The sequence below is a fragment of the Corvus brachyrhynchos genome, unplaced genomic scaffold (genome assembly GCF_000691975.1).
Source record: "Corvus brachyrhynchos isolate BGI_N302 unplaced genomic scaffold, ASM69197v1 scaffold28, whole genome shotgun sequence".
Classification (NCBI taxonomy): domain Eukaryota; kingdom Metazoa; phylum Chordata; class Aves; order Passeriformes; family Corvidae; genus Corvus; species Corvus brachyrhynchos.
In genome coordinates, this window is record NW_008246058.1 from 8,255,213 (window position 1) to 8,281,534 (window position 26,322).

General features: G+C 35.9%; 1 protein-coding gene across 2 annotated transcripts in view; it reads left to right on the top strand.

The window, feature by feature from the left end:
• Positions 1–26,322, top strand: part of CSMD3 (CUB and Sushi multiple domains 3) — a 621,464-nt gene that overhangs the window by 337,938 nt on the left and 257,204 nt on the right. For both annotated transcript variants that reach the window (XM_008642636.2, XM_017746102.1), the window contains 2 exons: positions 19,678–19,860; positions 21,014–21,340. In XM_008642636.2, coding sequence (XP_008640858.1) covers positions 19,678–19,860; positions 21,014–21,340 — 510 coding nt within the window. The remainder of the gene's footprint in view (positions 1–19,677; positions 19,861–21,013; positions 21,341–26,322) is intronic.

A 26,322-nucleotide genomic window follows, 5' to 3' on the forward strand; every position in this document is an offset into this window, starting at 1 on the left:
ATTTTATCTGAATGTTGTTCCATTGCAGGCCTTAACTAGATGAGTGACTAATACCTAACATAAACATACACAAACCTAATTGAATAACAATGTTTTGAAAGCAAGACCATTTCTTCATTAGATAACTGCCACCAGAAAAATCAACTTTTAAATGTAAGTGAGATTGGCTGTGTGCTGCTTCTCTTAAAATTTTGACATTTTAGATTTGTTACTGATATAGAATTATCTCTTTCATTATTTAAAAAAAACCAAACAACTATTTATGTTGAGAAAATCAAGCTCAAATGTAATTGTTGGTTTAAATTCTGAGTCCATAATTACAGCTTAGAGGTATTTGAAGTGACCATTTCAGTAAAGAGCTAACTCATGCCCAGTACTATTTTATAAATCAGAGTTGTTTCTGTAGGAAGCAAAGCATGGAACAGAAACCTGTTTAGTCTTTCAAGACTTTTATGTTATTTCGGCACTTGAATGGGTGGTGTTTGAGAGTTGCATCAGCACAGGTCCAAGTGATCCTTTTCCACTGTGCTAGAATTAAGATTTCTCCACAACCAGTTTACCATTAGACCTCTGGTCTAGTCTGTGCCGCAGTAGTTCGTTTTCAAAAACTACCAGTGAAATATAGTATGATAGAGGTGAAAAGTTTATCTAAACAATATGTGATGTTTCTGTCTTTAGCTTAACCTATCTATGGAGTGGATTGAATTCAAAAACTGTGGGATGGGTTTTATCGAAAGTAGTCCTTTTGCAAAGTCGATTTTTCAAAAAAATTAAGAAATGTCAGTATGTAAGTTACTCATGAAAACATAATTCAGCCTCTGTGCACGAATTTATTAGCATAGTCTTTAATTACACAGTCACACAGTATTTCCCTTAGGCTCCCTGCCTCCTTCATTGCATTGGATGAATGGTGTCTTGAGTATGTGGCAGCTGTTGAATATTTTTAAGTTCATCATTCAAGTGTTGGCCTTTGCCTTATTTACTGCACACTCTTTTGAAGCCTGAAATAAGTACACAATTATTCTCTATCAGTTTTAACATATATATGACCTTTTTTTCTAATCATAACAAAGATTGTAATACTTCCTTCTCCACTTCAAGAGAGAAAAAAAATCATTATTATCCTAGTGTTATACATGGAGAAAATGGGATAAGAATAAATCAGAATTAGTGGCAAAACTACTGTTATAACTTGTTATTTCATGATGCAAAACTCAGGCTTTATTGCTGCTAACCAGACTGCAATATTAGGTGATGCCTTTCATCTCTCATGTACTTTCCTGATATTTTTATTGATCAGGCACTGGGATCTCAACCTAGACACTCCAAAAATTAAATTCACGTGGGAGATGGCCAAATGTTAAAAATGTGGTTTTTCATTCTCTCCAGGCTTATACATTAATTGGTATCATCCATTTAATGGTGTTAACATTTATATCGCATCACAGCCTCTAACTTCTTAGATTCTTCACATCACATTTTTAACTGCAACAGTGTGCTCTTGTCTCCAGGTGGCTGGAATGACAATTTACTAGTTACTTTCTCTTCCCTGTAGACAATATCTCAAAAATTAACACCTCAGGCTGATTTAAAAACATAGTCAAACTTTTTGAACAAGAGTGACTGACATAAATAAAACTGTATTCATCCATAAAACTAGTATTTAAGAAACTGCTAAAAATAAATTTACTATATTTAATACCTATTTCTCAATATACTGATCTGCCTGCCTAAAAGGAAACCTTAGGGCCAAAGGAATTCTGCTTTCTTTGTATTGCAGGTATCTGTTAGTTTGCCTATATACTTATTTCTCAGACTAAGCTTATAGTTACAATCAAGGAGTAACATATTGTCCTAACCTGATAGCTCCTCCCAATTTAGTTGTCCTTCATGTGTTTTTCAGTAACTCCCAGAACAGTCTTCTCCATAGTTTTACCAGCCACTGAAGTGAGACTGACGGTAGTTTTCAGGGTCGTCCTTCTTGCCTTTCTTGAAAATTGGGATGCAATAGCCAGCTCCCAGTCAACTGGGACCTCTCCAGATTCCTAAGAAGAATGAAAAATCACTTAGAGAGGTTTCCCCATGACATCAGTCATTTCTTTGAGCGTTCTCAGATGAATCCTACCAGGCCCCAGATTTACGGAGATCCAGCTGGAGCAGCAGATCCCACGCAAGTTTGGAGTTTCCTGGGAGTTTATCATACCCACAGTCATGTCCCTCCAGCTCAGGACAATGGGAAACCCATAGCCCATAATCAGTTTTTAAGGCTGAAGCAAATAAAACATTAAACATCCCTGCCTTGTCTAAGTCCCTGTTTTTCAGGTGACCATCCTCATGCTGCAACAGGATGATATTAATTTTGCACTGCCTTTTGCTGTCAATGCATTTAAAAAAGCTCTTTTAACTATCCCACATAGTTCTGGCCAGCTTCAACTTTATTTGAGCTTTGGCCACATGAATTTTCTCTCTGCAGTGGCAAGTAGCCTCTCTGTATTCCTCCTGTGTCACCCGACCTTGCTTTCACTGGCCATACACTTAATTTTTTCACATTAACCCCAGAAAATCCCTGTTCAACCAAGTCGGCCCTCTGCCTTGCCCGCTTGACATTTTGGAATTGCCTGCTCTGGTGCACTAAGGAGGTGGCATTTCAAAAGTAACTAGCACTGATGAATCTCAGCAGCTTCAAAAGCATCTGCTCTTCTTAGAGGTGAAGTTTTCCTGATAGTTTTCCTCCTGTCACCAGAGATTATAAACTGAGATGCTGTATGGTTGCTGTAGCCAATCGATGATGGTCATCAGTCACTGCTTCACCCATGAGCCAGTTATGATCCCACTTCTGACTCCAAAATAATGTTAGGATACAATTATTAAGAGATGCCTCTGCCCGAATTAAGGTGCAGACAAGACCAAAGTCAATAGTGCAGATTTTATTTAACAGTAAATGTGAGGTAGCAAGAGAGATAGGAAGAGAAGAAAGGAAGCGGAGAGAGGGGGAAATGGAGGGGTGGGGAGAAGGGAAAGGGAGTGGAAGACAGAGTTGGGGGGAAGAGGAGGAGGAAAGAGAAGAGAAGGGGAGATGAGAGGTAGAGTGTGTGTAAACAAAAGATATCAGCACCACCTAGGTTCCTGCAGCATCCCATCAGCCCTTCTTCTTCTGGTCTTCTCAGTGGGGAGGCCGGGGAGAGGCACTTTTATACAGTCCAAGTCCCAGGTATCCACAGAGTGTAAATGCTGTTCCCAGAGCTTGGGCTGGCACGTGTATAAGGACTTGGCATCCTTTCTCACAGTTTGCCATGGTGGGAATTTTTGTCCAGACAGGTTACTCAGATCTGCCTCACCAGGTCTGGGATCTTCCTCTTGCTGCCATCTGTGCTTTTCCCACAGTCTGCACAGTGGAATTTTGTCCCGTGTGCTAATTCCAAACCTTCCCCTCTGTTATGTCTGGTATTAACACCTTCCTGTTTGCCATCTGTACTTAAGTTCCTGTATGGTGGCTTATCTTATGGAAACTTCCTTCTTTTACAGTACTTGACAGTTCATTGTGCTCTTTAACTCTATTAACAAGCAACAAATCAAAGAGAACAATTTTTCTAGTCATCTCCTTTAGTACCTATACCAAGAAGTTATCAACCAGGTGTTCTAGGAATCTTCTGAACCTGTTTCTATCATCTGTGTGGTATTTACAGTTAACATCTGGAGTGTTGAAATCCCCATCTTCAGTTTGGTTGGAGAGACAGCCTTGATGCTGTACCAAGACCTCTCAGCAGTAGCCAAAACACTGGTGTGTCATCAACATGTTCTAACTACCAATACAAAGTACAGCCCTATGACATCTGCTCTGGGGAAAGGTGACTCCATTCCAGCCAGACCCAATACACTTTACACTGCTTATTGTTGGTGTGGAGGGTCTGTCTTGCACTGTTTTCTCCTGAGATTTTTCCATGTCAAAACAGGGATTAGTTTATTCTGCTGCACTAGGAAACAGCTTGTCCCCAGGTTACATTCTTAGACAATTCTCTTTGGAGTATGTGCTCCAAAGTGATAGCTAAGAGAGGATTTAATTCCTTCCTAGAAGAGAAATATACAGGGAAAGGTTTCATTGTTCTGAAAAGCATGAGCTCATAGGGGAAGCAAATAATTTTCTGATGTTTTTCTTACAGAATAAAAAACAAACCCTAATGCTGCTGCTGATTAATCACTGCAGGTGAAATTATGTAACTCTTTTTTTTTTTTTTTTTTCTGGAAAAAGGAGTTTTGAAATGCTCTACAGTTTGGTAGCACTTAGTGAATATCACAGAAGCCCAGCCTAAAACTTGCTTGCCAACCTTTGTATTAATTTAGGATAAAGTATGATTATGTTTATTTTACCTTGTGGTGTGGGTATATGCATAAATATTTTATCTGGATATGCACACCTTTAATTTTAGCTTTGTATTAGGATTCTATTACTGTTTTACCTAAGGTTGCTATGCTGACCTTCAGCAGCCTAACTCCATAACAACTTAAGTTTTAAGGTTGGAAAGAAATATTATTCACCTTTATTAACCATTAAGTACATTTTAAAAATAATTTCTAACTTAAAAATTTTTCCTAGTGGGGGAAGAAATTCCTATGTGTAATTTAGCAAGAAGCCTATGACACTCTAGAACGTGAATGTCTTTCAAGACATTTTCTCTGAGTTTTTGTTTTGTAAGCTTTCTTTCAAATGTCTTGTGAGGTTTTCAGTCTCTGCATTAGCTTAAGAGTAGCATAGTGACATTTTGTGGAACAACTCTTATTTTCAGGAAGCTGTCCAGTACTAAGGAGGTGATCCTTGAATCATTGTTAACTAAGGGCTCTTTTGAATATAATGCTTGGAAGAGTGGAACTCTAGCATAGCAGATGAGACAGTGACAGAAATACTACTTACCATTTATGGCAGGGCAATAATCAAGTGTTTCATGATAAAATTTTCCTACAATGCTGGTTAAAAGCTTTCCCTAAGTATGATAGTGTAAAGGAACAAATTGTAAAGGCAGTGCAGGCTCTAGGTCTTGTGTGAGATCGGAAAGTAAACAGCAATTTTTATCAGCTTCAGGTTGAACATCTAGTTCTGACAATGAGGGTAATTGCTGCATAATTGCTGTTTTGTTCTAAGAGTCTGTTGATTTGCTGAGGCCCAGGTGTATTATATTTGCTGGCATATCACTTGGAGTAATAAATCTATAATTATCTCCAGCTAATTTGTGAGGAAAACTCATGCTGTATTTGTAGTGTTACAGCAGAAGTGGCCCAAGGTGTTTGAGATCGTTAGGCTACCTTGTCAGGAAGTCATGCTCTTTAAAAGAAACAATAAACAAGAAGCTATAGTTGCTCTCTTGACTCTACTTGTAATATTTATCACTACTTCGAAATCATTGAAGCTTCTGAGAAAGATAACGGATTTCTAAGTCTTAGATTAGAAAGATAAGATTTCTAAGTGCATTAGTTTCACTTTTTTCACTTAATCATCTGTATTATATTTTCATAAGTAAACAAAAATGGTAATAGGCAGCCTAAAGTAATCTTTATGGCCAGCAGGCTATTCATGTTGTCATTTGCTTGAATCCTTTTAAATTGGCTATCAAGTGATATGTGCACAATCTGAATAAAAGTTATTGCTTCTTCAAGTGCTTTCACATAACTCCTTTAAATACAAGATTTTTATAGTATCATATAATGGTATGGCTTGGAAGGGACTTTAAAGATCATTTAGTGCCAACCCTTCCACTATAAGCAGGGATGCCACCCACTAGATCAGCTTTCTCAGGGCATCATTCAACATGTCCTTGAACACTTCCAGGGATTGGGCATCCACAACTTCATTGGGCAACTTGTTCCAGTGAGTCACAGTATAGAATTTCTTCCTAATGTCTGATCTAAATCTCTCCTCTTTCCATCTAAAGCTATTTTCCCTTGTCCTGTCAGAACATGCCCTTGTAAAAAGTCCCTCTTCAACTTCCATGTAGCCCTTTTAGATACTGGAAGGCTGCTCTAAAGTCCCCCTGAAACCTTCTCTAGGAAAAACAGCCCCAACTTTGTCATCCTGTCTTCATAGGAGAGGTGCTCCATCTCTCTGATTATCTTAGTGGCCCTCCTCTGGACTTTCTCTAACAGGTTCATTCCTGCGCTGAGAACCCCAGAGATGGATACAGTATTCCAGTGGAGGTCTTACAAGATTAGAGGGGCAGAATCACCTTGACCTGCTGATCACATTCCTTTTGATGCAGCCCAGGATACAGTTGGCTTTCTGGGTTGTGAGAGCACTTTGCTGGTTATGTTGAGCTTTCTGTCAACACCCCCAAGTCATCCTCAGACCTGCTCTAAATACATTTTCTGCCCAGCCTGTATTTGTGCTTTTGGTTACCCTGATCCAGGTGCAAGACCTTGTACTTGGCCTTGTTGAACTCCATGAGGTTCACACAGGCTCAACTCTCAAGACTATTAAGTCCCACTGAATGACATCTCCCCAGTGTGTCAACGGCACCACACAGCTCGGTGTTGGCAAACTTGCTACAGATGCCCACATTCTTGCTGTCCATGTCATATTAAGAGCTGGTCTCAATAACCAACCCTGGGGAACACCACTCACACATGATAATCAGCACTACTGTGCGGCAGTAAGGCAGTTAAAAGGCTGTGTCTAGTAAGCAAAATGAAGTAGTGTGTGCAGAGATTTGTGCCACAGGACAGTAAGCTATTCTTTGACTCTGTCTTGTAACTTACATGTGATGCTGTACTTTAATAAACATCATACATCTATAAGATTCCTGAAGAATATTTCCTGAATTATATGAACTGTATTTTGTCTTTTCTCATCAGATTTAATGGAAATGCCATTAATACAGACTATGAAAAATGAGGCTTAGACCTAAGACAAAGACATGGTATTGTGTATCAAGGCAAATTAAAAGGTTAATGAACTATTATAATTGAATATGTTTTGAATCAGCCTGAATCAGTCCTTTTGTTTTCTGTGGTCCTAATTTATCTTATACTTCTGTTTCAATAAATAACATTACTATTTATATTCCAAATTGTATAAGCTATATAAGGAAGGTTTAGTACAGCAAAGGGATGGACATGAGAAGGAGAAAACAACAGGAAGAAGAAATGAGGTGCTCCTATATCTTTTTAGGTGGTTGTGTTCACTGTCCTGTAGTTGATCTACAATTTATATTTTAGAAAAACATTAAACTATCCATTAAGTATCTTTATAATTTAGAAACCAAACTTTCAGTTTCAGTCATTATTTATTTTTATCTTTAAAAATTTGGTATTAAATTGGATGTACATGGAATTTGGAATGATACACTTTTCTCTCATGGTCTTTAGATATTTCTTAGTCTTCTTTTAATGTGCAAATGTTCACTTAAAGCATGCAACTTATAGACACATTTATTTCAATACGTGGACTGGAAAAGTTATTCTTATCATGACATTGACATTTTTCCAATATTTTAATATTACAGCTTAGACACATAGTCATAGTAGTGAGCTTCCTGGTGTAGTGGAGAAGTTCCTTTCTAAATTTTACTTATTCTTCTCCCATCTGTATGTAAATAAACTCTTTTCTCTAATTTTTATCTTTTAACCATAATAGAGAGTGAAACAATAAAACATATTATTGGCAAAACCAATTCATTACTTTGAATTGTCACTTCCTAAGACAAGAACTAATTTATTGTTTACGGTTTAGAAACTCTGAACCTTAACTGGTTTTTGGGCTGAAATTATCTGTACTCAGTGGCTATCTCACTTGAAACGCTTATGAGCAAATTCAAGCAAAACACTTAGTAGCTTTGAAGACCATGATTTCAGGAAAATGCATTCCATTGTAGCAAGTAAAAAAAAAAAGGAAGACAACCTTTTTGATAAGTTCTAACTTTCTTGCATATTGAATCAGTAACCTGAAATTTGGCAAGGGGATATCTAACCAGATTCAGTTTGTAAAATTCTAATTTGCATAGGCTTACTCATTTGTTTAAGAGGATTTAGCTTACAGAAACTGAAATCCGCAAGAGCTTAATCCGAGCTGCAGTCTTATCAGAGCTCCTAGCAACGTCTCAACGTCTCTCTCTCTTATTATTAGTTTATTTTTGGGGGCTAAGGGGTGTGTAAACACTCTATTTCTAACTTGGAAAATGTCTACATTCAACAACCAGGTTTAGAGAAAATTTACAGGCATCTCTGTGCTGGATAACCTTGTCTGACTGCAATAGGTCTACAAGGCTCCTCCCACTATCCCCCACAACAGAACAGGGGAAGAAAATAAGATGAAAAACTCATGGGTTGAGATGAGAATGGGAAAAAACTTACCAGTTACTGTCACAGACAGACTCAACTAGAGGAAGTTTAATTTGATTTATTGCCAAATAAAAACAAAGTAGAGTAGTGCAAAGTGAAAACAAACCTAAAAAATTTCCTCCACCACCTCTTTTTCCCAGACTCCACTCCTTTATTCTCATCTCTTCTTTTCCTTCACCCAAGCAGTAAGGGTGGATCAGGAATAGGGAATGGGGACTGTGGTCAGTTCATAACACTTGGTCTCTGCTACTCCTTCTTCCTCATGCTCTTCCCCTGCTTCATTGTGGTGTCTTTCCCATCAACTGCAGTTCTTTTAGAGCATGTGTCCTTTCCATGGGGTGTGGTCCTTCAGGAATGGACTGCTCCACCAGTTGCAGATCTTTTCAGGGCTTATCCACTTGGTGCAATATGGGGTCATCCACAGGCTCCAGCAGAGACCTCCATGTGCTGCAGACAGACAACCTGCTTCCCGCGGTCTTCACCATGGGCTGCAGGGGAATCTCTGCTCTGATGCCTGGAGCACCTCTTCCCTTCCTTCTCTGACCTTTGTGTTTGCAGGGCTGTTTCTTACCTACTTTTACTGATCCTCTGCCACAGTTGCTTTGCAGCATTTTTTTTACTCTTTCTCAAATACGTTATCACAAGGGCACCACCATTTCTGTTGGGTTCAACTTTGACCAGAAGTAGGTCTTTCTTAGAGCTGGTTCTGTCCAACATGGGAGCAGCCCCTTCTCACAGAGGTCACTTCTGCAGACCCCTGACTACCAAAACCTTGCTGTCTAAACCCAGTAAAAACACAATAAATGACTTTTGTTGGAGCAAACCCTGCTTTGTGTTCATAGAGTTGATCTGGGAACAGTTTTGTGTGTGTGTGTTTGGCAGAGAACAGTATTCTGGGTTTTGGGATTGGGGTTTTTTGTGGGTTTGGTTTTAGTCTGTTGTAGCTTCCTTTTGGAAAGATATGGTTACCTTGCCTCAGAAGGGAATAACTGATCAAACTAGAAAGAAGCAGGTTGAAGGATCATGGGACCAGAAGCTTGGGAAAGAAAACAAGCCATATAAATAAGTCTTGGTAACTCTTTATCTAGAGACTTTCCTTTTTGCTCTGTTCTGTGACCTTCTGAAAAAGGCAAAAGCAAGGTGGAACTAACAGTCTTACTTCCCTCCTAGATGTTTAGTTCAGCAAAACTGAAAAAGTTTAAGTGACTATAAAGTTGCAATCAAATTAAAACCTTGGTGGTGTAGTATAGTCACATGTATATTCAGAATATGATGCAGGGAACCATTATTTAAGGCATCAGAGGACAAAGTTATTAACTGCCATTAAAGAAGAATTGCAGAGCTGGTGCAGGTTGCCTTGATCAACAGATTTGAAAGGTTCTACAGATAACACACTATTTGCAAATAGATTCACTGTTGTCACAGACCAACTCTGTATGTATCAAGAGATACATTCTCCATTATAGCTTCAACAGTCTTGAGTATGGACTTCTATCTGCACACATTTACCATTAAAGATGAAAAAGAAGAGCTCTATTCATAGCAAAAGGATCAAAATTCTCTGTACAATGCTGACTCCCATAGTGCCAGAAAAAAATCCCCTGAATTAGTTAATTTTCATTTATATGTTCTTCAAAAGCATACTGACAGTTGGAGATTAAGCTATTTAGTCCAGTGAAACATTTTATTTTCCTAAAGATTTTCTAAAGAGGAGTGAAAGGCCTTAGTCAAATCATCAGTGACACAAATGAGATTCCTGTTACTCCTCATATTATTAAAATAGTGTATTGCATGTTCTTATATAACCTAGAATATTTTGTAAACATCAAAGGACCACATTCTCTACAGCTCAGGTTTTTTATGATGATTAACAACATGCTTACATTTTATTTAGTCTATGGAAGGAAACCATTCTTATTTTAAAATGAGAAAAGCCCCACCACTTAAATAAAGATGATTCAGGCACAGAAATTATATAATTTATGTAACTGCTAATAAATGGATTTTAGGCTTAGTGCTACCTTGAAAATTATTTCAGACATTTCTGCATATGGTGACTACCCATTCACATTCTTTTTCCCTTTTGACAGGCCAAGCATTAACCACTGGTCCAAGGGATATTCTGTGTATTCACATTGAAACTTTTCATGCAAAGGATTGCAGACTTAGATAAAATTCCTCAGTATTATTTTCCATTTATTTTTCCTTGAGAGTGCCTAGTATCTGTAGTTCCATGAAGAAAGCTAGCAATGTATATCTGTAGTTTCATGAAGAAAGCTAGCAATGTAGTTGTCTGCTATTAAAAGTTGTATTAAGGGAGCGCTGCTGAAATTCATAGATGTTTTCTCTCTTTAACAAAACTATTTTTTGAGGCTTAAATATGTAATATAGCACTTTAGAATGTACAGTTGTATTTTAATCTTTAAATTTAAAAAGTTACATGAAACTTTCTTAATTATTTGGTGATCCATCATTGGTCCAGCTACAGTCAAGTACATTAAGGAAAAGTCATCCTGAATTAGTTAACTATGCCCCAATATAGTTGCTCCAGGTTGAAGTAGCTGTGTTAATGAAAGCAAATGTAGCCTGCCTCTTTCCAAACCATTTTCTAGATCCTTGATAGAGGGAAATTAGCTGAAGAAGAAAGGTGTGATTAATTAAAAGCTACAGTGTTTGGGAAGCAAAGGGGATTGAATAGGCAAAGAGGAATGTAAAAATACATATATACACACTGCAGGTTCAGAAGAACACAATGTCTCTCTTGACATGCATCTTGACATCAAAATTATACTGAAACAATGCAAATATTACATCAATATGTCTGAAGAAGAAAGACCATACTGACAGGGTTTGGGACAATAAAGTTATGAAGGCAACAGAAATCTCTTGAGGCAGCATAGATGGAATACAAACATTGTTGCTCATTCTCAAAACTTAAACTAAAATTTTTTAAGTGATAAAATACCAGCTGTTTTTGCAAGCAAATCTGGAATTAACAAGATGTGATTTAGCAATATGTCAACAGAAATTTAGGAAATACCCCAGTTTTTGTGAATTTTTTTATGAATGAGAAGTCCCATGGTGCTATTAAATTGTCTGTGTTGATAGTGTTCTACATAACAGTTCATTTTCTAAACCTAAATTAAGAGAGTAATTTATTTTATTGGAGGTGTGGCTATTATTTAAAGCCCCAGAGGGGTCATTCATTAGCTGGGCCAGCTTATTGCTGGCTAAGTAGTAAATAACTCTACTTTAGATATGGAACATGGTCCTGAATAGGAAGAGAAGGAATATATCCATAAAGTCTATAAGTACCTAAAATATGTAACAGAACATAATTATGAAATATTTTATGCTAGTAATAGAAAACTTCGGATAAATTATGCAATAAAAATCATGTTGCTATAACTGATGTCCCTCTGGAAAATCTGTTTTCGTGGAGAAAGGCTGTAACTTGATTTCTTTATACTAGAAATGTTGAGCACTTGTGATATACATAAAATATTACTTCTAATGGTGTCTGCCATTATTTTCTTACTTCATTCTCAGAGGAACCTCATCTAACTTTCCCATGAGTGTTGTTAGACAAATTATCCTCCTTTAATTAATTATCCCCCTTTTTCCTTTGTGAAAGATTCACATTCTGGCTCATCAATTTATATGATCAGGAAATGAGAAGTACCCTGGCAGTTGGCACAATTCAGCAAGGGTGAAGAAGGTTATCACCACCTACACAGTAGGAAAAGAACAACTCTTCTTTTATAGATTTTTTTCTCCCCATAGAATTTAGGCAGAATAGAACTGACACTATACCCTTGAATGGCTGTTCTGTATAACACATTATAGACTAAACATCTCATGAGTTCATATAGGGAAAAGACTGTATGCTTAAATCCTCCTCCTCAGCTCCTTTCCTCCCTTTGCATATCTGTTTCTTCTGTAATGGGACCCAGGAGCACAGAGAAGGTGCTGCAACACTGTAATGGGTCTCTTTCTCACCTGGAGCAGTCAGGCACAGCTGGAGTTTTCTCATCATTTGGCTGCAGCATTGTTCCATCCCGTTTGTATTTAAAAACATGTAAGATTCATTCCCTATCTTCACGCTTGCCAATTGCTAAAAAAATAGCCACACTATTCATTAGATAAGAGTCTTCTTTCCTATCTTTTAGGAAAACAAGGAAGAAAAAAAGAGAATAAATATAAAACCTATTGTGGTCACAATTGAGGGAGAGAAAATCACACTAGTTTTTCTGGGTAAAAGTAGTGGCTAAGGTGAACATTTTTTTATATATATCTGGGTTTCCAAAGACATGAAATCTGTTGATTAAAATCTGATCATTAGAAGGAAATAAGGGTACTGGTAACCTTTAAAATATAACTGAATATCACATGGCAATAGACACTTTGTTCTCTCGCAAATGTACTTCCATCCTTTGTTTATAAAAATATTCACACTTTAACAGTAATAGGTAATAGATAAAATTGTCTCTTTTATTTGAAGATACATACAAATATTATATTTAGGAGAAGGTATCATCCGTTAGGTGATTCAAATTTCTGTTTATTTACTGATCACAGCAATACTTAAACCCTATTACAAATAAATGTAAACAATCTCCAATCTATTACCATGTAAATTGGTAAGCATAGGCTAAGACTGCTGAAACTGGTCAAAAACTGTTTGCCTGCTATGTATCTTTAAGATTATATGTTTTGAGTGTACATACTGTGAAGACAAATGGTGTAATTTACATTATTCATCATCCTTATTTACACTGAGAAGTATATATGTTCTTGATTCATAAGTTATTAATTTTTATTGTCCTGATTTCTGCTTTTTCAGTGCCTTTTTGTCCTCAATATTTAAGTTTGAATTTTCAAGATACAACAGATGATGTGGTGGATTGACTCTGGCTGAATGTCAGGTGCCCACCAAAGCGGCTCTATCACTCCACTCCTCAGCAGGACAGGGGAGATGAAATATAACAAAAAGCTTATTGGTTAAGATACGGGCAGGTTACCAGTTACCATCACATGCATCACAGTCTTGACTTGGGGAAATTAATTTAATTTGCTTCCAATCAAAATCAGCATAGGATAATGAGAAATAAATAACTAAATATTTAAACATTTCCTCCCCACTTCTCCCTTCTTCTTGGGCTTAACTTTATCTCTCCTCCCTCTCAGTGGCACCGAGGAACAGTCAGTTCACCATACGTTGTCTCTCCTGTTGCTTCCTCATGGGGAAGGACAAATTGCCTCCCTCACTGGAGATATTTGAGAACTGTCTGGACACAATCCTGTGCAATGTGGTCTGGGATGACCCTGCTTGAGCAGGGAGGTTGGACCAGATGACTCACTCTGCTCCCTTCCAGCCTTACCTATTCTGTGATTCTGTGAAATATATGATGGTATATTTTTCTAACTTTTTGAATAAGAAAAGCCTGCATTGGTAACATTAGCATAACAATTTCACAACTAAGTTAGATATATGTATGCAGTAATGTGTATAGAAATTGTACATACCATGATGTTTCAAAGTGGGATTACATAGATTTTTATGCATTATCTTGCAAAATGTCAGTGTGTCAATATACGGTGGCGAATGCTTGTAGCTTTTGCATAAAAAATTCAAATATCAAACAGCAAGCTTTGTCCTTTTTGAATCAAATACTTGAACTGTTTCTTTTCACATACTAGGATTTAGTTCATCCAGTATTCTTTGCTTCAAGAAATAGTATGTAATGAATTCAAATGCTCTTTTACTAATGACTAAACAAATCTATTTGTGTATCAAATTTCCTTTGATATGGTCAGTAAAATAGATAATGGGCATTAGTCTGAGATGTTGTTAAAGCAAAGAGTGATTGGTCTTTGCCTGGTGTTTCCCTGAAGGATTATAGATTTTGAATGTCTGCTGAAGTGATAGCAAGTCTTCAGTGTTGTACTTTTCTAGTGTGCACCAGTGATCTCTTTTCTTCCAAAATTGTTTTCCTTATAAGAATCACATTCTTATCTTTTATTTACCCCTGAGTTACAGGAAGGGAAAGATAGATGAGTTACCTTTCACACCATAACTCCAGTGTGATTCTGTCAAAATGCATTTGTGTAGTAAGTGACCATTTCTTTTGCCCAAGGCCCCCTTTAGTCACCTCCAAGATGAGCCTGACTTTCACAAAGAGAAAGGGTAAGAGAAAAAGAACATGCCTATCTTGCTATCTCTGTACTAGGGGCTACTGTAGCCTGGGGCTCTCCCTTCAGTACATCACTGGTTAGAAACCTGCAAAATCTTTCAGTGAGATACACAAAAGTAATGTAAGGATAATTTTAAATGAAAGGAGATGGTTATCTTAATTTTCTTTATATTATTCTTTCAGTTTTCCCTTAACCTGATATGTTTTCTAGATATTTCTTGTTAGAAAATACTTTGGCAATTATTAACTTAATTCAGTGCTGTGCAACTGCAAACTGTACAGATTTATTTAGGATAACAGCTGTTTCCAAACTTAGTATCCTAAATAGTTTCAACAGGAGTTTATCTTTTCAAAAAAGATAGCTTTCTAACATCACCAGAAATCATGCCTCCTTTTACTGTTAATGTCCTTCTTTGTGAAATAATTTCTGAGAAAAAGTGGATTTTCTTTTCTGTCTCAAAAACCTTAAAACACAAAAAAACATGCCTGATTCATTGTTAACATATTTAACAAATTTTATTTATGGTTAGAGGTCCTTTCCTCTTTTTATAAGGCTACAAAGGAAATAAGAACTATTTAACAGAAATAATATTAGCATAAGGTGTTGTATTTTCCTTAGGCACAAATAGCAATCCTAATTTTTTGTATCACAGTGGTAGTGATCACAGGAAAGCAAATACCCATCCTAGCCATCTCCTATTGTAGCTAACATGAAGTGCAAATCTCAAAAAGCAGAATAAATTGCAAAAGAGGGCACAAACCAATAGGTAAGACTAAAAAGTAACCAAAATGTAAAATAAAATACAAAAATGAGCTTAACCAATGAATTTATTTTTGAATTTTTGAGGTACCCTATATATATAATAAACTTATTCCAAATGCTTACGCTAATATATTATAGAAATAGTGTTTCCACTAAAATATACTTTATAACAATTTCTTCTGTGAATTGCACCTTTTTTACATTTGCATTATATGAAAGAGATCATTATAATTACTAAAATTTTAGTCCAGCAAGTAAACTAAGCAGTGGACTCTTACACACAGTTTTATTGATAGGCTTTCAAGTTATGTTCCAGGAGAATAGCCCATATGCCTTCTATTTCTCTTCACCATTTGGTGCCTCACACTGAAATTTCCAATTTTATAGTTGTGGGGTTTTTTAAGTTTTAGTTATGGCATTAATAATTAAGCTGTCTTAAAATTTACTGGGTTTCTGCTAATCTTAAAACAACTAAATTATTTCCATTTATCATGAATGAATTATTTACAGTGAGGGACTAGTATGAGTTTATCAAGAAGAGAGGCTCTTTCAGGCTCTGAACCTAACTACTTAGGAATTTTCGAAACAAATATGTAGTGCAGGGAAGCTGAAACACAAGTGGTAGAACTAGCATTAAAAAAATGTGAATACAATTTACTCCTTAATGAATTAAAATAAATATGAATTCAAATAAATATTAATACACTTTCCTAAAATCAAGTTTTTTAAAATGTGATTATCTGACAAAAGCTCAGGAAGCAGCTTGTTTTTTTCCTGTCTGTTTTAAAGGAAGTTTATTGACATTCTCTAAAGAAATCTAAAAGGTATTTGTTCTTCAATTAAAAAAATCCACTGAACTAAACAGCAACAAAACCCCAAACAAAACAAAAATCAAACCCTATAATTTCTGCTCCTTTGGAAAATTAAGTAATGACAGAAATAGTCCGTTTCAAATCCAGAGATGAACTGATGGTAATACAAAATTTAAAAATTATATAAAAGTGTTGCAAGCAATGCATTCAGGAAAGTTTTAAAGTAATGAAGGAAATATTTGCTATAAATGTAAGTGAATACAAATGGGGTTTAGGGATGGTTTAATTCATTTAAATCCATTATTCATATAACACTTTGTTCAACTTGATTTTGTTTACGAAATCAAATTCAGTATAAGACTGTGGATGTAATCTCTCAAATGCACCAATCACATAGGATATTTTTTTCCAACTAGCTCCTGTAAATTATTTTACTCTGCCTAATAATTTTTGAATGCAGAACCAGTTCTTTTAAGTCCTAGAAGGGATAGGTGTTGTCAGCTATGTATCTTGTCAAATTTGAGAAAAAACATGGAAACCCTTTCCCAGCTACATCAAAATAGAGGCCCCAAAAGAGAGTAAATTGAAGTAGGCATGAATACATTTACTGCCTAGTATATATTGTTTGAGAAAGCTACATTAAATGAAATGATGTAGTCACTTGTTGGAGAATTAGTTTATAGAATACATTTATTTATAGAATATATTTGCTTTCCCAGATGAAATATGAAATTACTCAGACACTTAGAATAGTATTAATCTACCAGGACAGCCTAGGAAAACTTTGTATTTCTTTGGCCGTTAAAAACTGAACAGTTCTGTAGGTTTGATATAATAGTCTCACAAAACTTGAAGACAGTAGAGTGAGTTTGTGTGTTCTTTGGGATAGCTTATGTTGTTTCTTCGGGACAGCTTTAGCTTTTTTTTTGAGGTCTGTGAGCTCAGGATAAATTGAACCTGGTTTTATCCTTTTATAATGATGAATTATATCAACCATTTCCTAGAACTGTTTGGAAAAAAAAAAAACAAACAGTAAGAATTGTTCATGATTTTTTGTGCTTTTTATTAAATGGTTTTCTTTTGTTGTTTTTGACTTTTCTTTAGCCAAACAGAATAATAAAGCCTTTCAAAACTCCGTGGAGTATTTTTTAAAATAATCTCTTTTTCAGTTTCTTGTTAAAATGGAATGTTCTTTATTTGCTTCTTATCACATTTTAATTGTATTTAGAACCTTAATATCGGAAAGCTTTGAGAAATCAAGTGTATGCTGCTGAAAATATTACCCTAGAAAAATTGTTTGTTAAAATCAAAACACTTGCTATTTTTCATTTATGTTTGGTTTTATTTTCCTTGTACTCAAACTATCATATATGGAAATGTGAAAAAAAAAAAAAAAATAGCTGCAAGAACTTTATGGAGAAATCCTCAAACTATGGTATGACTATTCATTGCTGTCATAACAGGTAATAAATTAATTTTCTTAAGAGAAATCCTCAAACTATGGTACAGGGATATTCGTTGCTGTCATAACAGGTAATAAATTAATTTTCTTTTAAGGCTTCTATTCTTTTTATAGTTAGCATCTCTCATGAAAGAAGTATGTGGTATTTGGACTGGACAACTTAAAAAACAATCTTCTTCTGCATTTCTATTGCTTATGTATCCTGTTTCCTCTACTTGTAGATGAGTGTATTCATAAGTTTCTTATCTGGAGCACAATATTTTCTTTACAAGTTTCTGCATCTAAGGGTGCTAAGAGAACTGGTGAACCTCCATCCAAGGCCACTTTCCTATCATCTTTGGCAGTTTGTCAAACTTAGGAGAGATACATAAAGACTGGAAACAAGTTTTATGACCTTTAACAAAAGCCTGGCCTGTGCAAATTTCAATGCTTGGGGAAAACACAGATCAAGTCTTCTTGGAAGCCATTTTCTGTTATGTGGAAGAAAGTGATTGTGAACAGATAATTTATTAGGGGTAAACCACACCTGAACAAGCTGATAGATCCTTTATAGTAAGTTACTTGATCATTGGACAAGGGGACATCAGTGGATGTTGCCTACCTCAAACTTACCAAAGCTTTTCAGTTTGTCCACTCATCCAGAGTTGGATATGTGAACATAGTGTCCTGACTTGAATGAAAGAATTTTGTCAGAGAGAACTGATTAGAACAAAAAGGCAAAACAAAACACCAAAAGAAAAGCAACCAAAAAACAAACAAACAAACAAACGCCCTAGCAAAACAAAGAAAAAAACTCCAAACAAACATTCCTTCCCTACAAAATACCCCTATAGGTTGGATGATAGGATAGAAGGTAGTAGTAAATTGGTCATACTGTACTGAAGACCAGTTCATCCAGTTTTCAGACACCGATTAACTGAAGTAGGTTCTGCAGAGGCCTGTGGAGGTGAACAGGGGCTGGAGCACTTGCCCACTTGTGATGAGAGCCTTAGGGAGCTGTAGAAGTAGGGTCTAATATTGGCCTTTCAGTATCTATGAGGAGGTTTTTGGGAAGACAGAGGCAGGTTCTTTATGTTGGTGCAGGATGGAAGGCTGGGGATACAATGCAATGGACGTAAGTTAGAACAAGACTAGATATAAGGAAAGACTTCTGTTTACCATGCAGACAGTCAATAAGTGAAACAGGATTCTCAGAACAGTCTTCATCGTGGGAGGTTTTCAAGATGCAATGGGATAAATCCCTGAGCAACCTGGTCTTGGGTCAGAGCTGAGTCTGCCATGAACAGGAGCCTAAAGACCTCCTGAGGTCCCATCCAGGAAGTCTCTGATGGGGGATCAAGAAAGTCAGGGCACAGCTGGAGCTGAACCTGGCTCGTTAAATATAACGAGGATTTCTTAGGTACATAAGACAACAAAGGAAGATGAAAGAAATTGTACCTGAAATAACGAGCAAAACAGAAGGTCTGGTTACAACTAACAAGGAGAAAGCTAAAGGTTTTTTGCCTTGAGCTTCACTGGCAAGGGCTCTGGGCATATCACCCACCTCACAGAATGGGAATATGTATATATACCTATGTATTTATGTCTAGCCTCCTTTTTAATTTGGGCAATTCTTTTGGTGCCACCACTCCCTTATTTGCTGTATTGTTGGTACCTCAATTTGAGCTGTATTGCAACGTGGACAGTATTTATACATTGGGGACCTGGTCTCTGTTTCTACTTTTAAGAGTTCATGTTCTACTAGCAGTATTTTATTTAATGTCATTATTGTTTAAAATTTCATGAAATAAAACAGGGTATAAATACTTTTCCTCATATCCTTTAATTTTCAAGTATTTTATAAACATAAAGATTCTGATTTTTTCTAATCCCATCTAGTGGTTTAACTGTAGCCAACAACTAAGCCCAACATGACCACTCACTTATTCCCCCTGGTGGGATTCCTTATTGCAGAATTTCTTCCTTAAGAAGCTGGGGTGTAGAATCAAACTCACTGGTGCATTCTGACAACTGGTCTTATGTAGATGATTTTAATTTACTTAGAATTTTCTACATGTCAGCATATACATGCAGCAAGTTTGTTTTATTATTTATAAATAAATTCCTTATTTATTTCAACAGAAATTGAAAAAGAAAGCTGTGGGGATCCTGGAACACCACTGTATGGTATCAGAGAAGGGGATGGATTTTCTAATCGTGATGTTTTAAGGTTTGAGTGTCAGTTTGGATTTGAATTAATTGGAGAGAAATCTATCATTTGCCAAGAAAACAACCAGTGGTCTGCAAACATACCAATCTGTATTTGTATGTACCAAATATTTTCTTCTTATTATTTTTGAGGCATAACATTATGATAAGTTTTTACTTACAGGTCATAATTTGTATGACTGATTTTAGAATTAGTACAATGTAATTAACTCTCCTGATGGGATGAATTTACTTTTTTTTTTGCAGGTTTGCCTAATGTACATGCCCAAGGGACAAGTTCTAAAACTGCTAAAATATTTTTTTTCTCTTAAACCAGTTGTCTGTGTGTGCTTTGATATAGTGGTGTATTATTGGCTTTTTTTTTTGTTTGGGAGGATTCTTTTGATTCTATGATGTAAATTATGTGTGATACAATTTTGATAGCACGTTTTATAAATTAATATATTTCCTTAGATTAGAAGTTTGTGAATTGAAATAAAGGGTTTAAATTATTTACACTTTCCCCATGTATTATATATGAATACCTTTTAGAACTTAAATTATCACAGATATTTATAGTTCTCTTCTAGTTGCATTATATAGTATAAGTAAAACATTTTCAGTATATAGCATAAGTTGTGCTATATAGCGTAAGTAAATACAACGTTGTGATACTTATTTATGGCAGCACCTTTCCTAACTTTTCCACAAAAATAGTATGGATCACATATATTCAGAGTGCAATCAGTTCCTTTCATCTCTGCAACTCAATTTAATATGGCTTAACTGAATTGGTTGAACATAACATTATCCTGATAACAACAAAACACCTCTTGTCTCTTTGAGGCGTCTTAATTTCCTGGGCCTCTGCATGAACAATAAATGATAAGGGCACTATTGACATTTTTGCCCCTTTAATGTGCTCAGTGGGAGCTCTGCTCATATAAATAGTTCTCTACAAGAGAAAATAAGTGGTGCCAAGTGATTGTTATCAAGGGTAAATTGTAAGGACTGCCATGGATTTCCAGTGCAACAAGAATGTTCTTTATTTCTCGTGGGCTCTGCTTGGGAGGTAGTTTTATTGAGAGGAAGGGAATATGAAGATGGAAACAACAACCTTCTTTCCAGATTCACATATCACCACAAATAATGAATTATTCAGTTGAAGCAATCAGCAAGTTTTAAGATCTTTTGCAAAAACATTGCACTAGAACAGTCCTTATTGAAGTGTTTTATTCTGTTATCTAATTTATCTCTCTTTTTTTGGCAGTTCCTTGTCTTTCCAATTTCACTGCACCGATGGGAACAGTTCTTTCACCTGATTATCCAGAGGGATATGGGAATAATTTAAACTGTATCTGGACCATAATTTCAGGCCCTGGGAGCCGAATTCATCTCTCCTTTAATGACTTTGACTTGGAATCTCAGTTTGACTTCCTTGCTGTTAAAGATGGCGACTCTCCAGATTCCCCCATAATTGGAACATTTACTGGTGCTGAAGTTCCTTCTCATCTTACCAGTAATGGTCATATTTTGCGTCTGGAATTTCAAGCTGACCATTCAATGTCAGGACGCGGATTTAACATCACTTATAACAGTGAGTATTTTTTTTTCTTGTGTGTCTGTTTTGTTTTCAACATACAGTCCAGGAGATAAGCATAAGTATTTAAAAATGACTCTATGGTAATGCACCTTCAAGCAGATTCTATATACCTAAATATTCCTAATTTAGGTGTTTAGATTATTGCTCAAATACTGTTCTAGGGCTGAAAATATGTATATAGTTCTCATTTATGGCTTTAGAAATCATTGGGATAGGAGTGTTTGGAAGACTGGTAAGTCAGGCCAGTTCTGAATTGTAGAGTAAGACTTCACGAAATTTGCTGACAGCGCAGTTTGTGCCACATAATATTAATCACCACCATTGCCTGTACAAAACTGTTGTTCTTGAAAACTCATATGTTCAGATGTGAACATTTGTAATATCCTGGAGCTGATGGCTGCAGTCTTTGCTAGCTCCTAATCACTGCAGTTGAGTGAGCACCCATAGGAGCTCTTTGATCAGTCAAACCAAAATAGACTTGGGGTTTTTTTTGCTGTTTTACCTTTGTTATTTACTGACCACATAATAATTGAAGATGATATTAAATATCTTCTCCAGTACTAAATACCACTGGAATTTATTCACCTTCTTGCTGGCAAAACTGTTACATTTCTTCTGAAACACATATGAAGATCTGCCTACCTTGCATTGGTACCAAATGATTTGTCATTTATTCCATACTAAAATCCAGCCAGGGTATATTCCCATCTAGTGCAGACATGGTGATGCAAGGCCACAGCATGAATAATTGCAAAATACAGTGTGAAACTTTCCTGGGAGCATATGCAAAATTAAATTTTGCCACTCTAGCAGTATCCTGAAATATTAGACTTCCTGTTATGTGTAGAGCATGGTAGGAATAAGAGAGCATCTAGTACAGGCTTCATCGTATCCTTCAGCCAGAGCTTCTCCACCTCATCAGTCCCCCCACATCTGGATATTTGGATTTCTTTCTTTTTCTTTTTTTCTGATGGTAATGGTAGCAGAGTAGTTTTCCATGCCAACAGATAGAAAAAATAAGCAAAATATGATAACTATTTCGATATTTCCAAAAGTCTGATGTCATGTGTAACTAGTCCCCTTCCTGTCTTTCTCCCTAACATCTGAGAGTATATATATTTCCAGAGGCTTACTTGAGATGTAAGAGAATCTACCACAGCATGATTCGAAGGAGAGCATGTCTCTGTCCCAGAAAAATGTGTTACCTGCTGGACTGTATGGAAAAAAACTTTGTATGGAAAAAATACTTTGTATGAAAAAAAATACTTTGTTGTTTAAGCTTTTTTGCTCTAAAAAAACCTAAACTAACCATTAAATCAAAGAGGAAATGAGAGATTAAGTGAGGTTGGTAATTGAGAGATCCAGACTCCACATTTTTCTCAAACGAATGTTAACAATTTATATTATATTAAATAACATTTCAAGAACTAAATTCCCCTGTCACTTTTTACTTTTCTCACATCATCTTTCACCTCTCCATCTTTTTTTGGTTTGGTTTGGTTTGGTTTAGGTTGTCAGTATTTCAGAGAACTCTTTATTAAGATCTACATTGAACATTGTTGTCTGAATAGGAAAGATAAACTGGCACCAGATTATTCTGTAAACATTGTTTTTCTGGTATTGTCTTATATTTCAGCTCTCAGCCCTCTGATTCATCCTCAGATCATTTGTCACAAATGTAGAATGTAAGCATGAAGAACATGTGGTATCTTCTTATGGGTTTCTATAGGTACCAGTCATCATTGCAAACTAACCTTTGACCGGTAGCTGCATATCTTAGTACCATAACTAAATATTGGAAAGTCAGCAGTTATTCAGACCTACCGAAATATGTAATCAGTTATAATGAAAATGGGATATTGAATCCATGTTTCTTTGCAGAAGTTTTCACATTTGCTCTATATTTTCTTTTTTTTTCATGTTCTTTTAACATTTATAACAGTTCTGCTTATTTAAAGTTTCATTGTGGTGTGCTCAATGCTGTCAAGCTTAAATCTATTAATGAGAAAATGAAAATCAATTATTGGAGGATATAAGGTAGTATTCTAGGATAAATATTAAGGCTGTGTATAATAGGATTTTCTCAAGTCATCCCATTTTGCTCAACTAGAACTAAATATAGGTCAGTTAATGTAGAATTTATCGTAAAAATGAAAGATGTAGAAGTTTAGCATGGAATACTCCTTATATTTAGTTTTTATTTTGAAATAAACTAATTCATCGAACACTGTCAATACTTCAGATTTAGTATTTCAGTGACACAGAAATATACTTACCTTACTTAAATTCTGAGTCTTTAAAAACTTTTCAGGCTTCCTTGGGCATGTAGTAGTCTAATCATGTCACTAAATTATGCACCAATAGTATCAAGTGATACAATTTTAATTTTATAGAGAAGCCACAATCCAATTTTTTTACCAGTTGTATGATGAAACCAATTAACTCTGAAAAGAATTTAAAGAAGTGTTTTACACATTTGAGCAATTTAACACATTGATATTTTTATTTCTTTGCATGGGTGTGTTTGTGCATGTGTTTGTTAAACTCTGTAGCTAAAATCTACTTAGAAAAGCAACAATATCTCCAAATAATGTCTCTACTATTTCTTCAGTGAAGACAGCTGCAATCTGATAAATCACAGAAGTAATCTTTCCATATTAAATAGTTTAAGGCCAAAAGAGATGATAAAAAAAGGAGTGAATAGAATTTCACTCTGTCTTAGCATTTGTAAACCCAAAGTTAATTAAAAATATCCATTTTCTGCTAACACTTCAGTCAATATATTCCAGACCTATCAGTCTCCTTTTGCCCCTTTCAAGAGTAGAAACACTATTTCACAGAAACAGTACATCTTGATCAATCTTTTCTAATAGAATATAGGCTAGTAATGTAAATAACTTCATTGATGTTTATGAGGTGTAGGATAGAGAAGAATAAAACTGCGTTGCTGCTACATAATCTGGTTGTTTAATGGTATTTCTCAGAAACTATTTTAATGTGCGTATTTACTTTTATTACAGAAACATGTGTCGTCTCAGATAATTGTTTTCCTTCCAGTAAAATTCAACATAAATCTAACTTTTGTTGGAAATAAGCAAAAATTAGATTTCAAATGTGTCATCTTTGAGTTATTTCACTAAGCCTAACAAAGATTTTCTAATTAGTTAAGTGTTAGGACTAGATAACAGATATATTTAACTTGAAAATGGATGATACAGAGAATGTTCCAATAACCAAAGGAATAGCAACTCAAAAGGCCGTGATTTTCTGTTTGGAAAATGAGGCAGAAGAGTGTTTTACTAGGTGCAGCAGAACACAGGGACATAGCAACCTAAAACTACATTGGTTTAAGTTGCTATGGAAATGCATACTTACAACCGATTCCTTGTTTTCCCTTTATATCCCAAACCCAGGAGCTGTTAATATTTCTGGTGCCTATGAAGATATTTATAAAGTCAGTCATAAGCTGTATGCATTGAACTCCACAGTTCAAGGGAAAGTATCAACCTTTTATCATATTTGTGACTCCTTTCTGAATGCTTCCCACTTTATATATATCTTTGTTTAATTACAGAGAACAGAGCTAGACATAATATTGAATATAGTCCCATAAATTACAAGCAATAAATTTATATAGTCTCTTTGCTTCAGTCTAATCTATCTGTTCTGTTAGACAAAATGCACGCATTAAGTGCTGTGTCACAATTGGAGGCATGTGACAGAGAATGCATATTTACTTCCCATGACAAAGGAGTTAATGCAGAGGAGACTAAAATTTGCTAGGTCCATCCATGGGCAGGCATTCCACAAACCAGACTCATGCTAACCTCCCTTTGGGCTGAGGTGCATGAGTATTTTGAGGTGGAGAACATCTTCCAGATTGCTTGATTTATGCTAGCGGGTGGACTTGTTTGAGCTGTTGCTCATTGATTGGGGTGTAGGACATGCTGGGCATAAGCTTAGACCTGCTGTTTGTCGCTATGTAGATATTTTTGTTACTGTTTTCATTACAGCTGTTTAATTGTGCTAGCAAAAACCTTATGAATTACATAGCAGCCTGACAAAGGTCAGCTATGGGCCTCTGACATCAGCCTAATTACTTGAGTCATTTCAGCTCAGTGGACAAAGGCACAGACAATCCCAGAGGATGTGTTTATATCCAAAGACTGATTTAGTGTGGTTTATTGCTGTGATAGGGTATGTTCATCACAGCACATTTTTCCTGACAGTCGCTCCTGTTAGACTTTTTCAGTCTCAGTACTTCTCAAGCTAGAATTCTTCAAAGTGCAATGTACTACAAAGTATGATGGTACTGAATGAGCCACCACTTGTTTACACACCTTTAAATAATCTTTCACAATCGTCCTTATTATGAAGTATATTATTTTCTATTCTCTTTTGTTTTTTCAAACTTTTGGTTTTTCTCTGATATTTTCTTCTGAAAGTGCTACCTTTACTCCAAAGTTTTGCTACACTTACCAGCTAAAACTCTTGGCAGGGCAATCCACCAAAACAATTAACTGTGCCAGTGGACTTTCTGGCCCTATTTAAAGGACCTTTCCAAGCTGACTTTAGATGATGTAGTGGTTTGGTCCAAAATACTCATTACTGTTTACCTTCTGTGAGATAAGAATTAGGAGAAACGCAAAGCAGGCACAAAACTTGAAAGAATATAAAGAAGTTTATTAACAGACCTAAAAGAAGAAAAAAAAAAATCATACCTCACCTTCAGAACTCTTCTCCTCCCCCCACCTTTCTCCCTTCTCCCAGTGACAATGTAAAAAGACAACCCTTGAGATGTTCAGTCTGTTTACCACTTCCATAATAACCTTGTTCAGTCCATTTAGGAAGAGGAGTCTCTCTTGTCCATGCTATGAACACATTATCACAATGAGACAGCCGCCCACATCCAAATAACTTTGTTCAGTCCATTTAGGAAGAGGAGTCTCTCTGCTCGCATGCGAGTCCCTTCCCCC